The 18,418-nt window shown below is 48.2% G+C and overlaps 1 protein-coding gene across 3 annotated transcripts in view; it reads right to left on the minus strand.

Moving 5' to 3' along the window:
• STX17 (syntaxin 17) overlaps positions 1 to 18,162 on the minus strand; it is a 52,583-nt gene extending 34,421 nt beyond the window's left edge. The window contains exons 1-2 of one of the 3 annotated variants that reach the window (XM_066585698.1): positions 17,996 to 18,162; positions 12,179 to 12,319 (exon numbers count right to left, since the gene is read on the minus strand). In XM_066585698.1, the coding sequence (XP_066441795.1) occupies positions 12,179 to 12,319; positions 17,996 to 18,037 (183 nt within the window). In that variant the 5' untranslated portion in view covers positions 18,038 to 18,162. Of the gene's footprint in view, positions 1 to 12,178; positions 12,333 to 17,995 lie in introns of all 3 variants that reach the window. The other 2 variants (XM_066585697.1, XM_066585700.1) reach the window with 2 other exon arrangements.
• Positions 18,163 to 18,418: the final 256 nt, after the last annotated feature.

Here is an 18,418-nt window from a genome sequence, read left to right on the forward strand (position 1 = left end):
TCTCCTGCTAGAGAGTGCGGCCATCCATATGCAAGGGTTACAGTTACCCTTCATGTACAATCTGCGTGCAGTCGTTACTACTTGCAGAAGAGGCGAGGGCAGCCTTCAGCGCAGGCAATGGGTTTAGCTTGTACAATCCAGCAGGCAGTCCGTTGGTTTTTCTAGATTTGGGCTACTTGAACACGGATGTTTTTTCTATCCGATTTTTTAGACCAAAATGTTGGATGGACACAGTATCAGTTTGTCTGCATGTCTGAATGCACGGGGGCTTTTCTTTTACTTGGACTGAGGCCACCCCCACATGGGCGATATCACGCTTGGCAATGTGCCTTTTCATGCCAATGTGAAACATTTTTCTGGAAAACACCTATTACCTCTGTGAAGTAGAGATCCTCCGGCGCGGCTTTCAGGCGCATTAGAAGATCGGCTAATGTTGTCAATGGGAAACCTCATATAGTTCGATAAGTGGCGCTGCAGAGGTCTTGTTCCTTCTACCATTTGCATATTTCTAGAGGAGCATGGGTGGCCTTATAAGTCTCCTCACACCTCCCAGGTGCTCTCCTTAAGGAGTGATGATCCCCTTCCTGACCATTTCTACAGCTATTTTGGGCATTTATTGGATTTCTTTTTTCCAAATGTTCTACACATAAATCCCTCGCGGTTCCGCAGCCGCTGCCAGTGATACCTTGTTTGTTTCCATATGAAGTTTTGATTTATCTTTAGTGCATCTAACAGCATGTTGTAACTTCCACACGTTTGTACTGCCGTCCGGCCCCTCTGGACGAGCGTCACAGTGTTCTTAGTAGCACACAGGCCAATCATTAGATGCCACAAGTGGACAAGGAAGATGCTTTGCTTAGGCAGAGCACAGTAAAAGGAAAGCTCTGCCCCTTTATATGACAAGTGATACAGCCAACATGGGGCAGAAGAATGGGCCGCACACAGGCACCAGATGCCAACATGTGGGGCAGTTAGTGCAGCTTGTGTCGCATGACAGGCACTCCGCCCCACAGGTTAGACTTGTTGTAGAAGGGTCCATGTAGTAAAAGCCAGCAATACGGTCCAGGAGACCACAGGAAACCTGAAGAAAATGCCAAGGACGCAGGCCTGAAGATTAGAGCCAGTGAATGTGGAAGAAGAGCGAGTCCAGGGGGCCCAGCGTATGATATGTCTTGGCAAGAGGGTAAGCACCATGGTTGGGGTGGTGTGCTGAAAGACCAGAGACGGGGTGATGCAGTGGAATACAAAGGAGTCTGTGGGCTATCGTTACCAGTCCTGGATTAGATGGTGCATGGGCGAACTGTGCAGGAGAATTAATGAGCCTTTTCAGACCTGGGCACTCTCCACTGACCTATGGTACACACATGTCCTATGTTTTGCAGGTACGTGTGTTTGCACCTATGTACGCACACGCTCGTCTGAAAGCACCCTATGGGGTTAACTCATTCAGAGACAAAGGAGCTTCTAACATCATTCTTGGATATCAGACAAATTACCGTATATACCGGCGTATAAGACGACTTTTGAACCCTCAAAAATCTGCTCTGAAGTCGGGAGTCGTCTTATACGCCGGTAATGCAAAAAAAAGAAAGTGTCCAAAAAAAAAAAAATCATTACTTACCTCCTCCGGTGTTCTGCGGCGCTGCTGCAGGCTGTCGCTCCCTCCTGGTCCCCGGCAGAGCATTGCTTTCTGAATGCGGGGCTTGAAATCCCCGCCTCCATAAAGCTAATACTGTGATTGGCTAACACACGCCGTCAGCCAATCACAGTCATTCAATGACATCATTGAATGGCTGTGATTGGCTGAAGGCGCACGTGTGTTAGCCAATCACAGCCATTCAAGGATGTCATTGAATGGCTGTGATTGGCTGAAGGCACGTGTGTTTTAGCCATCACAGCTTTCAATGATGTCATTGAATGGCTGGGATTGGCTGATGGCGTGTGCTAGCTAATCATAGTATTAGCTTTCTGGAGGCGGGGATTTCAAGCCCTGTGTCCAGAAAGCAATGCTCTGCCGGGGCCAAGGAGGGAGCGACAGCCTGCCGCAGCACCGCAGAACGCCGGGGGAAGTGAGTAATGATTTATTTTTTTTTGCTCCGCTGTATTCCCGGCATATAAGGTGACAGTTGGGGGGTCGTCTTATACGCCCCGTCGCCTTATACGCCGGAATATATGGTAGCAATTGCACTCGAGCCAAATATTCCTAAAGATCTTCACAATCCACACAAACGTAGAAACGGACAGGTTGTTAAAATAGAGAAAAAAGGTCTCCAAAACGTCGTCCTCCTTTATAGGGAGAGAATCGTCAGGCCTCCTCAGCTGAAGCATGGGAGGAGGATTCCTGGACCTGGAATGTAGAAGCCAAAAAACCACCTCCTCCTCAAAGATCCTCCGCTTCATAAGCAGACACTTCTGCTTCGCATCGCCTCTCAGATGATCCGTCAGTTGAGGCTGAGAATACTCATCCACTTGCTCTGCATCCAAAGCTCGTTGCTGAACGGCCCTAACGGCATATGAGGACCACGTCTAAATGCCTTCCCAGCCCCCTACATCACAGACACGGGGGAGGAACCAATATTTATCTAGCATTACCATCAAGCAGGTTCAACCACAAGGGACGTGACCTCCCAACTATATCCAAACCCCCCACCACTCATAATCGATGACGAGTGGAGAGTGATCAGACATGGTTGGTGGTAGATACTCCACTCTACGAACATAGGGAAGCACAGATGGAGCGCAGATGGAGCGCTTATCGGGAGACCTATTCTAGAAAGTGGATTATGTGAACTGGAATAACAAGACTATTGTTGAACGTCTGGATTTCTCAACCTCCACAGATCACATACATGTAATTCCATTACTAAGCGTGTCCATCCAAACAAGGATCCAGACAACTATTAAAATCCATTAATGTAGGAATAGCAGGGGATATAGCCACAAATTCCATCATCTTCTTAACCCCTTAGTGACCACCCTATTGTGTTTTTACGTCCTGTGTTGCAGGATATGTATGGAGGGAGCTTGCGCTGCCATCTCCTTCCATACATCGCGGGTGTCAGCTGTTTCTTACAGCTGACACCTGCCGGCAACAGCCCTGACAAGCTGAGCGGACGATTGGGGCCGTTAACCCTTTAAATGCAGCTGTAAAATCTTGACAGCAGCATTTAAATACCCTAAACATCCATACGGACCTCCCCCCGCGACGATATCGAGAGAGCCATGCGGGTGTCATGACAGCCAGGGTCCTTCTGAAAGGCCCCCAGGGCTGTCATGGCAGAATCCCCATGGGGTTGCTTGATAGCCTGCCTCTCAGATCGCAGTATGATGTAATGCTATGGCATTACATCATACTGCAGGAGCGATCAGAGCATCACATGTTGTTGTCCCCCAGGGGGACTAAAAGAAAATGAAAAAATTAGAACAATACATTTTTATTAATTATTTAAAAAAAATAAAAGTTATAAAAGTTCAAAAAACAAAAACCTTCTGTCATATTTACAATAAAAAAATCTAAATAATAAAACAAAAATACATATTTGATATCGCTGCGTCTGTAAAAGTCCGATCTATCAAAGTGATGCATTATTTACTGCACATGGTGAATGTTGTCCAAAAAATAAATAAAAATACACGCTTTTTTGGTCACCCTGTTGCCAAGAAAAATATCTAATAAAATGCGATCAAAGTCATATGTATTTAAAAATGGTACCAACGGAAACTACAGGCCGTACCGCACAAAAGGAGCCCTAGCAGAACTATGTGGACGGAAACATAAAAAAGTTATTGTGCGCAGAAGATGGAGAAAGAAAATAATTTAAAAAAATTAAATATCTTAAAAAAATATATAAGTGGTACAGCAAAAAAAAAAAACATACAAGTTTGGTATCGTAGTAATCGTACTGACCCATAGAATAAAGGTATTGTGTCATTTTTGTTGCAGTTTATGCGCCGTAGAAACAAGGCGCACTAAAAGATGGCGGAAGGTCGGTTTTTCTTTTTTCATTCCTCTCCACTTAGAATTTTTTACAAGTTTTTCGTACATTAAATAGCACCATTAAAAAATACAACTCGTCACGCAAAAAAAACAAGCCCTCATACAGCGACGTCGATGGATAAATAAAGGAGAAATTTTTTTTTAAAGGGGATGAAAAAACAAAAATGGAAAAAAGCAAAAAAGCTCCATCACCAAGGGGTTAATACCGAGGGGAAATATATATTGCCACCAAAAGTACTTATGTGCAACTATACATTTAAGACACACTAATTCCCCCATGGAATCTATAAGAGAGGACGCACACGTAAAAGAGGTGTGTATGAATCAATGCTGTAACTCCACGTGAATAACTCCGGTACACAGAATGACTAGAAGGAGCCGTACAGAACGCTGGAGCCAGCGGACAGGGCCTTCTATTGGACAAACAATCGCTGGCTGAAATCGTTTAACAGATGAAGATACAGCATATCTTTTAGTGTCATCCCCCATGGCCCGCACATCCCCCCCGTGGTCCGCAAGTCCCCCCTCCCCGTGGCCCGCACGCCCCCCCCCCGTGGCCTGCACGCCGTCCCCCGGCTTGCACGTCCCCCCCCGTGGCCCGCACGTTCCTCCCCCCCCCCCCGTGGCCCGCACGTTCCTCCCCCCCCCCGTGGCCCGCACGTCCCCCCCCCGTGGCCCGCACGTCCCCCCCCCCCGTGGCCCGCACGCCCCCCCCCCCCCGTGGCCCGCACGTCCCCCCCCCTCCGTGGCCCGTACGTCCCCCCCCTCCGTGGCCCGTACGTCCTCCCCCCCCCCCGTGGCCCGTACGCCCCCCCCCCCGTGGCCCGTACGCCCCCCCCCCCCGTGGCCCGTACGTCCTCCCCCCCCCCCGTGGCCCGTACGTCCTCCCCCCCCCCGTGGCCCGTACGTCCTCCCCCCCCCCGTGGCCCGTACACCCTCCCCCCCCCCCGTGGCCCGTACGTCCTCCCCCCCCGTGGCCCGTACGTCCTCCCCCCCCCCCCCGTACGTCCTCCCCCACCCCCGTGGCCCGTACGTCCTCCCCCCCCCCCGTGGCCCGCATGTTCCCCCCCCCCCCCCGTGGCCCGCACGTTGTCCCCCCCCCCCCCGTGGCCCGCACGTTGTCCCCCCCCCGTGGCCCGCACGTCCCCCCCCCCGTGGCCCGCACGTCCCCCCCCCCCCCGTGGCCCGCACGTCCCCCCCCCCCCCCGTGGCCCGCACGTCCCCCCCCGTGGCCCGCACGTCCCCCCCCGTGGCCCGCACGTCCCCCCCCCCCGTGGCCCGCACGTCCCCCCCCCGTGGCCCGCACGTCCCCCCCCCCCCGTGGCCCGCACGTCCCCCCCCCGTGGCCCGCACGTCCCCCCCCCCGTGGCCCGCACGTCCCCCCCCCCCCCGTGGCCCGCACGTTCCCCCCCCCCCCCGTGGCCCGCACGTTCCCCCCCCCATGGCCCGCACGTTCCTCCCCCCCCCATGGCCCGCACGTTCCTCCCCCCCCCCATGGCCCGCACTTTCCTCCCCCCCCCCATGGCCCGCACATTCCTCCCCCCCCCCCCATGGCCCGCACATTCCTCCCCCCCATGGCCCGCACATTCCTCCCCCCCATGGCCCGCACATTCCTCCCCCCCCCCTCATGGCCCGCACATTCCTCCCCCCCCCTCATGGCCCGCACATTCCTCCCCCCCCCTCATGGCCCGCACATTCCTCCCCCCCCCCCTCATGGCCCGCACATTCCTCCCCCCCCCCCCCCCCCCCATGGCCCACACATTCCCCGGATTTATATTAGCCTCTTGAACCATAGAAAATGATATTCATTATTTATGTTTTACATACCGGCGATCACAAAAAAGTTTTAAAAAGTTGTAGTTTCATCTCCCCTCAGGTCCCCCAAAGCCCCCGCAAAACGCAGGGCATTACCCTCTACTGCGCATGCGCCGAACAAAATGGCGGCGCATGCGCAGTAGAGCCTAAGGCAAAAGTTGACTTAGGCATAGTAACTTGCAGAGACCAAAGTGATTGGTCCCTGCTGACATGGGTGGCTGGGATAAACCTATCACAGCCATCCATGTCTTTTGTTTAATAAATATGGCACACGATCAGTCTGGCGTATCTCCTGTCACTGAGAGAGATTTGTGGCAGGAGAGAGATAGCTGTGAAAAATCGTGTGCCATATAGAGAGTTAAAAAAAGAAAAAAAAAACCCGTTATTACCCGCCTTCACCTTCCCTCATACCCCAATTACCCCATTTTATCCCTGTCCACTTTTTTGGGGGCTATTTTTTTTTGTCTACCCCCATTAAAAATTTTTTTAATAAAATGGAGCATAGGCGCTGCTCTTTGCGTCAAGCTTCGGTAGTGATGCTACCAGCGAGTCGGAGGAGGAGGAAATTTTTGAAAGTGACGACTCTGCCTCCAGCGCTATGGAGGTAGAGGAAGTCGTTGGGGCAGCGGGGCCAAGTTACGTGGTGCCCGCCACTGCGTGGAGTGCCGCAAGTTTGTTTGCGCCCCGCATCCCAGAATTTTTAGCGGCTCCAGGCGTTAATCTGGACGTCGCAAATTTTACACCGTTTAATTTTTTAAATTTATTTATTACCGCCGGCGTCCTGCAGTTAATTGGCCAGCAGACGAATATATATACGCTGGACAATACGTGACCGCGCACCCCACGTCAGTTTATGCAGTGATGTGGACCGCCATAGATGTCCCTGAGTGTAAAAAGTTTTTGGGACTTATTTTGCTAATGGGACTCGTAAAAATGTCATCAATACGGTCCTTTTGGTCCACGAGCGCCATTCACGCGACGCCCGTATTTGCATCCATAATGCCCCGACGCAGATACGAAAACATTTTGCGTTTTTTTCATATCGCCAATAATGCCCAAATCCCCCCGAGAAGTGACCCGGCGTATGACAGACTGGGCAAATTAAGGCCCCTTATTTCGCTATTAAGGGACGCCTTTAAAAACATTTATACCCCCCAAAAAAATCTGGCGGTGGATGAATCGCTGATGAGTTTCAAAGGGCGTTTATCTTTCCGCCAGTTTATTCCCTCAAAGCGCGCAAGATATGGCGTCAAGCTGTATAAAGTCTGTGAGAGCGACACAGGTTATACTTGCGACTTTTTTATTTATGAGGGCAGGGATCCCCAATTAAATCCCCCCAACTGTCAAGAAGACATTGGCGTTAACGGGAAAATTGTGTGGGAGCTCGTGGGCCCTTTTTAAATAAAGGGGGTACCACATATATACTGACAACTATTATACGAGCGTCCCCCTTTTTAAAGCGTTACACGCCGCAGGTACAGGGGCCTGCGGAACTGTACGCAAAAATAGGGTAGGGTTCCCACAACCCCTTGTTTCCAGGCGTGTAGATAAAGGCGCGTCTTACGCACCGGCCTATGACCCCTTGCTGGCAGTTAAATGGCGTGACAAAAAGGACATTTGTACGCTGTCCACTGTGCGGTTAGGGAGAGGGGGGTGCAGCGGAGAAAACTAAACCGGTCTGCGTCACAGAATATAATAAATTCAGGGGGGGCGTCGATCTGTCCAACCAGGCGCTACAGCCCTACCTTGTGAAACGAGAGCGTGGTATAAGAAGGTAGCCATCTACCTTATACAGATGGCTACGTATAACGCTCACGTGATTTTTAAATCGTCCGGGGGGCACGCTGAGCTTCCTCCAGTTTCAGGAGGCGCTCGTAGAAAATCTTTTATTTGGGACCACAAGACGCATTGCAATCGGAGGAGGTGTGGAGGCTCAGAGCGCCATTTCATGAATCCCATCCCTCAGACTGCGAGCAAAAAATACCCCCCAAAAAAGTGTCGCGTCTGCACCAAGCAAGGGAGGAGGAGGGATACGCGTTTTTATTGCCCCACGTGCCCATCCCACCCTGGCCTTTGTAATTACCCCTGCTTTGAAATTTACCATACAGTTTTACATTATTAATTTTATTTCACATATAAAAAACGCCAAAAGGGGGTGTGGGTGGGGGGGTCTTTTTAGGGAATCAGTTTTACTTTTATTAGTCCGTCTCCCCAGTTTTTCCTGCTTGAAAAAAAAAAAAAGCGGTCCTAAAAGTGTCAAATTTGGTGAAAAAAAATGAAATCACATTTATATTTCACTCGCATTATAATTATTTAGAAAAAAAAATGTAGCGTCAGAATGCCCAGTACACCCCTAGATAAATTAGCTAAGGGGTCTTGATGTCAAAATTGGGTCACTTGTGAGGGGCATTTTATTATTTTGGCAGTTTATTATGGAATTTATTCAGTTGCGCCCTAAAATCAAACGGTTGCTCCCTCCACTATAGGCCTAGCCATGCGCTCTCTAAAAAGATTGGGGCTACAATGGGTAGGTTTCTGAGCACAGGACAAACAGGGGTATCCATTTTGGGGTGCAAGTCTTCATTCATATATGTGCTGTACAAAAAAAATAATCACTTTTAAAATTACAGAATTACCAAAAAAATGAAAATCGTTATTTTTTCTTCTGCATGGCTTAGATTCATTCAAGAACTGGGAAGTCAAAAAAGACATCGTACCCCTAGATTGATTCGTTAAGGGGTCTACTTTTCAAAATGGGGTCACTTGTGGGGGTTCTCCATCATTTTGGTCACTCAATGGCTCTACAAGTGGGCAATGGGGACTAAATCTCCTTCAAGCAAAATTTCTGTTCCGAAAGCCACCGGTTGCTCCTTTCATTTTGGGCCCCGTTGTGCATACAGACGTAATACTAGGGCCACATTGGGTATGTTTCTGAGCACGGGACAAACAGGGGTATCCATTCTGAGGTGCAAATCCTCATTTTCATGTGAACTATAGAAAAAATTCCTGTCTTTAAAATGACAGATTTGCAAAAATATGAAATTTTATTTTTTCTCTACTAAATTGCATTGACTCCTGAAAAAAACTGTGGGGTTAAAACACTCATGACACCCCTCAGTGAATACGTTAAGGGGTGTAGTTTTTAAAATGGGGTCACTTGTGGGGGTATCTATCATTTTGACTCCTATGAGCCTTTCCAATCTTGGCTTGGTGTAGGAAAACAAAGTGTTCCTCAAAATGCTGAAAAGTAATGTTAAATTTGTATGTCTCCTAAATGGTTAAAAAAAAAAACGAACGTTTTTCCAATGTGCGCCCAAAATAAAGTAAACAGATGGAAATATAAATCTTAGCAAAAATTTCTATATTAGGTTTGCACATATTTGAGATATTGCAGTTGGAAATGTGAAAAAAATGACGATTTTTTCAAAATTTTCCCAATTTTGGCGCTTTTAATAAATAAACACAAATTCTATCGGTCTTTTTTTCCACCTAAATGAAGTACAACATGTGGCAAAAAACAATGTCAGAATCGCTTGGATATGCAAAACCTTTCTGGTGTTTTTCCATGTTAAAGTGACACGTGTCAGATTTGCAAAATTTGGCCTGGTCATTAAGGCGCAAACAGGCTTGGTCACTAAGGGGTTAATAAGCATTTCTTTCCGTTGATGCAGGAGGAGTTGAGCAAACAAATTCCGGCAACCTGTTCACCATATCACATCGTTTCTCAGTACAGCGATCAGAATGGTCAAAGCATTCCACACAATCACCCCGCTCAATATTCAATATCATCAAGAACACCGCCTCAGGAAGAGAACTAAGTTAAAGGGGTTGTCTCGCGGCAGCAAGTGGGTCTATACACTTCTGTATGGCCATATTAATGCACTTTGTAATGTACATTGTGCATTAAATATGAGCCATACAGAAGTTATTCACTTACCTGCTCCGTTGCTAGCGTCCCCGTTGCCATGGTTACGTCTAACTTCGGTGTCTTCTTGCTTTTTTAGACGCGCTTGCGCCGATGCATCTTCTCCCTTCGGCTGGTCTTGGAAGCATCGGCGTTTTGGCTCCGCCCCCTTGTACGCATCATCGCGTAGCTCCGCCCCCATCACGTGCCGATTTCAGCCAATCAGGAGGCTGGAACCGGCACACGTCATGGGGCGGAGCTACGCGATGATGCGTACAAGGGGGCGGAGCCAAAACGCCGATGCTTCCAAGACCAGCCGAAGGGAGAAGATGCATCTGCGCAAGCGCGTCTAAAAAAGCAAGAAGACACCGAAGTTAGACGTAACCATGGCAACGGGGACGCTAGCAACGGAGCAGGTAAGTGAATAACTTCTGTATGGCTCATATTTAATGCACAATGTATATTACAAAGTGCATTAATATGGCCATACAGAAGTGTATAGACCCACTTGCTTTCGCGAGACAACCCCTTTAAGGAGCGAGCATAACAGGTGGGACATAAATATATAGATTATTGAGAAAACTGTTCTAATTGCAGATACTGATAAGCAATTAGTGGAATAATCGGTTTGTGTCGGTATCGGGCCAATTTCATGAAAATCCTTATGAATTAGCGGGGTCGGTTCAGACTCCCATAAGAGTCAATGAGAATAAAAATCTGATCCACTAATTTGCCCTCCAGGAGGTCCCTAAAGTATCCAACCCCTGCCCCTTCCTTCCAAATTGCATCGGAATACAGCCACACATCTGGAGAACAATGTGCTCCTCCCGAAAATTGGTCAAAATAGTGTACAGTGGTGTAGGGCTCAATTGTAGCACCGGGGTGTCACTGAAAGAAAAGGAAGGACCACATAGAGTTTCCTAGATCAAAAATTGCACCAAGCAAGACAGCAGGTGTGGTACTTGTATTAAACATAGTGTAATACATTTTCAATGAGAGATTCTGCCAGGTTAACAGAACACTCAAGCACGGGCCTCCTCCAAGCAACAGCTGTAGAGCTACAAAATATTTTGCTAGGCAAGACAGCAGGTGTGCCGCTTGTTTTAAAAGCAATGTTCTTAAGTTTGCAAAGGTCAAATTCTACCATGTGAACAGAACAGCCGAGCACGGGCCTCCTCCAAGGAAAAGATGTAGAGCTACAGCTGTTTCTTGTGCTTTGGGAGGAAGAGGAGACCCAACAGAAGCAGGAGAGCAGCAGCAGCAGTTCCACCATCACCACTAGTAGCAACAGCACCTTGAGGACAGAGTGTGATCCTTGTGGAAACATAACAGTTGTAGCTACAGATTTCCATATTAACATATTTTTCATTTGGGGCCGGGAAGGGCGGGGTAGGAGGAGGAAACCTGGTAGAAGCAGGAGAAGGAGAGCAGCAGCACCAGCAGTTCCACCACAGCCAGGATAACCTTGAGGACTCAGTGAGGTCTTTGATATAAATCTACGCTCAGTCATACGTGAGTAAACCTTGCCAGCTTGCTAACTAATCAGTGGAATCTGCCATAGGGTACAGAAGTCAGGTGACATCCATGCCAGGTTCATTTTAATAAACATCAGGTGATCCGCATTGTCTGTGTGCAGGCGGATGAGTCCGTCAGTTATCACACCCCCAGCTGTACTGAATACCCTTTCTGATAGCACACTGGCAGCAGGGCAGGCAAGCACCTCTATAGCATGTTGTGCCAGCTCCGGCCACTAGTCCAGCTTAGACACTCAGAAGTCAAAGGCTCCACCGCCATGTCTGAGTACACCCATGTGGTAGCTGACATGGCCTTGGAGCATCATGGATAAGTGCTGTCTGTGACTGGCAATCCAACCCTGCACTTTTGCTGTTCCTTCTTTTCTTTCTCCTCTATACTTCTCCCATGGGTGGAGAAACACATTGGAGAAGACAACCCTCTTTATTGCCCAAAGCAACCCTCCCTGCTGTGTTGAGCAATGGTGGTTTGGTCAGACAGTTGGGAGATTGAAATCCCTTCTTCTTCCTCCTCCTGTGACAACAACACATCGTTGTGTCTGAGACCCTGTAGCACCTCTTCCAGCAGTCGTGCCATCGCAACTGACCATTTTAGTCACTTCCCCAAAGCAGGCTGAAACGGCACAGACCTCTTTGATCTGCAGCCAATTCACAGGCATCAAGCGACTGTGCTTTAATTCCTCCCACAGTCAGTGGCCAGGAGTTCCCTCTACAAAACAGATTCTGTGGCCCCTTCCCTCCAGTTGTTGGAGCCCCACCAATCATAGAATGTTGCGTATCCTTACAGTATCCTGTCCATGATGGGCGAACCCCTCTGAATAGACCGATTCATCGCTTTACACAACAAATCAGTAAACCGTTCTGGGCGGCAGATACTGTTTGCAGACTTTGCTTTTAGTAAAGCGACTAAAGACAATAAATGGAACGAACCTTTTCGATATTGATCTGGTGGTTCCTCAATCTTTCCAAGTCGGTTGGAATTACTACCTTTGCAAACTTCTGCGCTGCAGGCTCCAGGCGGCGGTACGGCACTCTTTGTTCACCTTCCAACATATCATTACAGGCTGCTGACTGTGCAGAAAAACTAAGAAATTAAGTAAAAAGTTTAAAAAAAAGTTAGAAATGGGTAATATAATGAAACCGAATGCCGGTGTTTCCAATACATGCGTAGTAAATGTCAAATTCATCAAAAGGTCATTAACTTGAAAAATAAGAAGTGAGGGCGGCAGGGAGCCGCCATCTGGGGGGCTTTGTATTTTGAGTGATAACTTCCTTTTCTCATCACATTGCTGGATGAAGGTTGTTGTAACGGGAGGAGCTGGATTCATGTTACCATTTAATGGATCACATGGTTTTACACTCACAGACATACGTTACACACACATCCTTACACCGACGTGAGCAGCATCCAGCCTTATTGGAGAAGTAGCAAGCAGCTGGGTTGGGGAGGAGAGGGGCTGCTGCTGCCAAACCCCCGCCCCTGCTTCCCCACATCAGATGTCTGAACAGCCGGGTCGGTGGGCTCTTCAGCTGTGGTGCTGTCTGACTGCTCTCTGCGAAACCGGTAAACACCAGCGGCAGCACTGAAGGCCGTGCAGCCCCTTTAGGGATGGCAGTGCAGGGAAACTGTCCCGTGTGCTCCCCCTAATGCCAGCCATGCAAACAACTTGTGTTAATGTGACAGCCAATGTGGTAACAAAAGTGCAAATAACGATTTACCAAAAAACACATTTTTGTGCTGAAAAAATGCCTCTAAGGCCGCCTGCAGACAGCCGGGTCGCATCTCGCTGCAGAGACCTGCGGCTCACCCACTCCCAGCATCTTCCGTCTCCTGCTACGCACCGGCTGCCGGCCAGCCGGCACATGTGCAAAGCAATGCTGGCCCGTCACCACTGACATTTCTGTGCAGGCCTCTGCGAGACAGTATATAGCACCGGGTACAGGGACAGTATATATAGCATTGGGTACAGGGACAGTATATATAGCATTGGGTACAGGGACAGTATATATAGCACCGGGTACAGTATAGAGCACTGGCTACAGGGACGGTATATATAGCGCCGGGTACAGGGACAGTATATATAGCATTGGGTACAGGGACAGTATATATAGCACTGGGTACAGGGACAGTATATATAGCACCAGGTACAGTATAGAGCACTGGGTACAGGGACAGTATATATAGCACCGGGTATAGGGACAGTATATATAGCACTCGGTACAGGGACAGTATATATAGCACTCGGTACAGGGACAGTATATATAGCACTCAGTACAGGGACAGTACATATAGCACCAGGTACAGGGACAGAACATATAGCACCAGGTACAGGGACAGTACATATAGAGCAGGGTACAGGAACAGTATATACAGAGCAGGGTATAGGGACAGTATATATAGCACCGGGTACAGGGGCAGTATAGAGCTCCAGGTACAGCATAGAGCACTGGGTACAGGGACGGTATATATAGCGCTGGATACAGGGCCAGTATATATGGCACTAGGTACAGGGACAGTATATATACCACTGTGCAAAGGGACAGTATATATAGCACTGGGTACAGGGACAGTATATATAATGCCGGGTACAGGGGCAGTATATATAGCGCCAGGTACAAGGACAGTATATATAGCATTGAGTACAGGGACAGTATATATAGCATTGGGTACAGGGGCAGTATAGTGCACCAGGTACAGTGATGGTATATAAAGCGCTGGGTACAGGGACAGTATATATGGCACTAGGTACAGGGACAGTATATATACCACTGTGCAAAGGGACAGTATATATAGCACCGGGTACAGGGACAGTATATATAATGCCGGGTACAGGGGCAGTATATATAGAGCCGGGTACAGGGACAGTATATATAGAGCCGGGTACAGGGACAGTATATAGCATTGGGTACAGGGCCAGTATATATAGCGCTGGGTACAGGAACAGTGTATAGCTTTGGGTACAGGGGCAGTATATATAAAGCAGGGTACACGGACAGTATATATAAAGCAGGGTACACGGACAGTATATATAGAGCAGGGTACAGGAATAGTATATAGAGCAGGGTACAGGGGCAGTATTTATAGAGCAGGGTACAGGGACAGTATATATAGCGCCAGGTAAAGGGACAGTATATATAACACTGGGTGCAGGGACAGTATATATAGCACTGGGTACAGGGGCAGTATATATAGAGCAGGGTTCAGGGACAGTATATATAGCGCTGGGTACAGGAACAGTATATACAGAGCAGGGTATATGGACAGTATATACAGAGCAGGGTACAGGGACAGTATATATAACACTGGGTACAGGGACAGAATATATTGCGCAGGGTATAGGGACAATATATATAGCGCTGGGTACAGGAACAGTATATACAGAGCAGGGTATAGGGACAGTATATACAGAGCAGGGTACAGGGACAGAATATATAGCGTTGGGTACAGGGACAGAATATATAGCGTTGGGTACAGGGACATAATATATTGCGCAGGGTACAAGAACAGTATATAGCGTTGGCTACAGGTGCAGTATATATATAGTGCTGGGTACAAGGGCAGTATATATATAGCACTGGGTACGGGGACAGTATAAGAGCGTTGGGTGCATGGGCAGTATATATAGTACAGGGACACTATATATAGCGCTGGGTACAGGGGCAGTATATATAGTACCGGGATAGTATATAGCACTGGGTACAGGGGCAGTATATATAGTACAGGGGCAGTATATAGCACTGGGTACAGGGACAGTATATAGCACTGGGTACAGGTGCAGTATACATAGCGCTGGGTACAGGGGCAGTATATATAGTACAGGGATAGTATATAGCGCTGGGTACAGGGGCAGTATATATATAGTACAGGGATAGTATATAGTGCTGGGTACAGGGGCAGTATATATAGTACAGGGATAGTATATATAGTACAGGGATAGTATATATAGTGCTGGGTACAGGGATAGTATATATAGTGCTGGGTACAGGTGCAGTATATATAGTACAGGGGCAGTATATATAGCGCTGGGTACATGGGCAGTATATATAGTACAGGGATAGTATATATAGCACTGGGTACAGGGGCAGTATATATAGTACAGGGATAGTATATAGCGCTGGGTACAGGGGCAGCATATATAGTACAGGGACAGTATATAGCACTGCGTACAGTGGCAGTATATATAGTACAGGGATAGTATATATAGTGCTGGGTACAGGGGCAGTATATATAGCGCTGGGTACAGGGGCAGTATATATAGTACAGGGATAGTATATAGCGCTGGGTACAGGGGCAGTATATATAGTACAGGGATAGTATATATAGTGCTGGGTACAGGTGCAGTATACATAGCGCTGGGTACAGGGGCAGTATATATAGTACAGGGATAGTATATAGCGCTGGGTACAGGGGCAGTATATATAGTACAGGGATAGTATATAGCACTGGGTACAGGGGCAGTATATAGCACTGGGTACAGGGGCAGTATATACAGTACAGGGACAGTATATAGCACTGGGTACAGGGGCAGTATATAGCGCTGGGTACAGGGGCAGTATATAGCACTGGGTACAGGGGCAGTATATAGCACTGGGTACAGGGGCAGTATATAGCGCTGGGTACAGGGGCAGTATATAGCGCTGGGTACAGGGGCAGTATATACAGTACAGGGACAGTATATAGCACTGGGTACAGGGGCAGTATATACAGTACAGGGACAGTATATAGCACTGGGTACAGGGGGCAGTATATACAGTACAGGGATAGTATATAGCGCTGGGTACAGGGGCAGTATATATAGTACAGGGATAGTATATAGCGCTGGGTACAGGGGCAGTATATATAGTACAGGGATAGTATATAGCGCTGGGTACAGGGGCAGTATATATATAGTACAGGGATAGTATATAGCACTGGGTACAGGTGCAGTATATATAGCACAGGGATAGTATATATAGCACTGGGTACAGGGGCAGTATATATAGTACAGGGATAGTATATAGCGCTGGGTACAGGGGCAGCATATATAGTACAGGGACAGTATATAGCACTGCGTACAGTGGCAGTATATATAGTACAGGGATAGTATATATAGTGCTGGGTACAGGGGCAGTATATATAGCGCTGGGTACAGGGGCAGTATATATAGTACAGGGATAGTATATAGCGCTGGGTACAGGGGCAGTATATATAGTACAGGGATAGTATATATAGTGCTGGGTACAGGTGCAGTATACATAGCGCTGGGTACAGGGGCAGTATATATAGTACAGGGATAGTATATAGCGCTGGGTACAGGGGCAGTATATATAGTACAGGGATAGTATATAGCACTGGGTACAGGGGCAGTATATAGCACTGGGTACAGGGGCAGTATATACAGTACAGGGACAGTATATAGCACTGGGTACAGGGGCAGTATATAGCGCTGGGTACAGGGGCAGTATATAGCGCTGGGTACAGGGGCAGTATATAGCGCTGGGTACAGGGGCAGTATATACAGTACAGGGACAGTATATAGCACTGGGTACAGGGGCAGTATATACAGTACAGGGACAGTATATAGCACTGGGTACAGGGGGCAGTATATACAGTACAGGGATAGTATATAGCGCTGGGTACAGGGGCAGTATATATAGTACAGGGATAGTATATAGCGCTGGGTACAGGGGCAGTATATATATAGTACAGGGATAGTATATAGCACTGGGTACAGGGGCAGTATATATAGTACAGGGGCAGTATATATAGCGCTGGGTACAGGGGCAGTATATATAGCACAGGGGCAGTATATATAGTACATATAGCACTGGGTATGGGGGCAGTATATATAGCACAGGGATAGTATATATAGCGCTGGGTACAGGGGCAGTATATATAGTACAGGGATAGTATATAGCGCTGGGTACAGGGGCAGTATATATAGCACAGGGATAGTATATATAGCACTGGGTACAGGGGCAGTATATATAGTACAGGGATAGTATATAGCGCTGGGTACAGGGGCAGTATATATAGTACAGGGATAGTATATAGCGCTGGGTACAGGGGCAGTATATATAGTACAGGGATAGTATATAGCACTTGGTACAGAGGCAGTATATATAGTACAGGGACAGTAGATATAGTACAGGCATAGTATATATAGTACAGGGATAGTATATAGCACTGGGTACAGGGGCAGTATATATAGTACAGGGATAGTATATAGCGCTGGGTACAGGGGCAGTATATACAGTACAGGGGCAGTATATAGCACTGGGTACAGGGGCAGTATATATAGTACAGGGATAGTATATAGCGCTGGGTACAGGGGCAGTATATATAGTACAGGGATAGTATATAGCGCTGGGTACAGGGGCAGTATATATAGTACGGGCATAGTATATAGCACTGGGTACAGGGGCAGTATATATAGTACAGGGATAGTATATAGTGCTGGGTACAGAGGCAGTATATATAGTACAGGGACAGTATATAGCACTGGGTACAGGGGCAGTATATATAGTACAGGGACAGTATATAGCACTGGGTACAGGGGCAGTATATATAGTACAGAAACAGTATATAGCGCTAGGGACAGTACATATAGAGATGGATACAGAGACAGTGTATATAGCGCTGCACGGACAGTATATATGTCTGTCAGCACCCGGTCTACTTCCTGGATCCAGACCTTATAGACCGGGCAGCCGGGGACAGGGCTGTCATGTACGGAGGCCGCAGCGCCCCCGCTGTACACTACTTACCTCTCTAGTCACTGGCCGAGGCTGCAGCCCTGCTGACGTCATGGACAACGTGACCAGAAGGGGGCGGGGTCGGGCTGCGGCGGTCACGGGGTGCCGCTGTGTCTGTATATATGCCTCGGGCTCTCGCTGCTCTCCGGTGATATCACTGGGTTACACATAAATATTTCCGTTTGTTTACTTTCTGCCGCCCGGAAGAGGAAAACAAGGACTGCATGCAGGCGGCTGCGGACCACTAGATGGCGCTGTCCGTATACACTGCAACACTGGAGCTGACCCCGCCCCCCCGCGGCCACCTACAGCCCCCACCCCACTGTGGGCTCAACGCCTCCACTAGCTTGTAGTTAGTCATGTTTGCAAGAGCCACCTACCTGCTGCCCCATACATGTAAAGCCGCCTGCGGGAGCCACCTACCTGCTGCCCCAT

This window comes from Eleutherodactylus coqui, chromosome 12 (assembly GCF_035609145.1).
Source record: "Eleutherodactylus coqui strain aEleCoq1 chromosome 12, aEleCoq1.hap1, whole genome shotgun sequence".
NCBI lineage: Eukaryota > Metazoa > Chordata > Amphibia > Anura > Eleutherodactylidae > Eleutherodactylus > Eleutherodactylus coqui.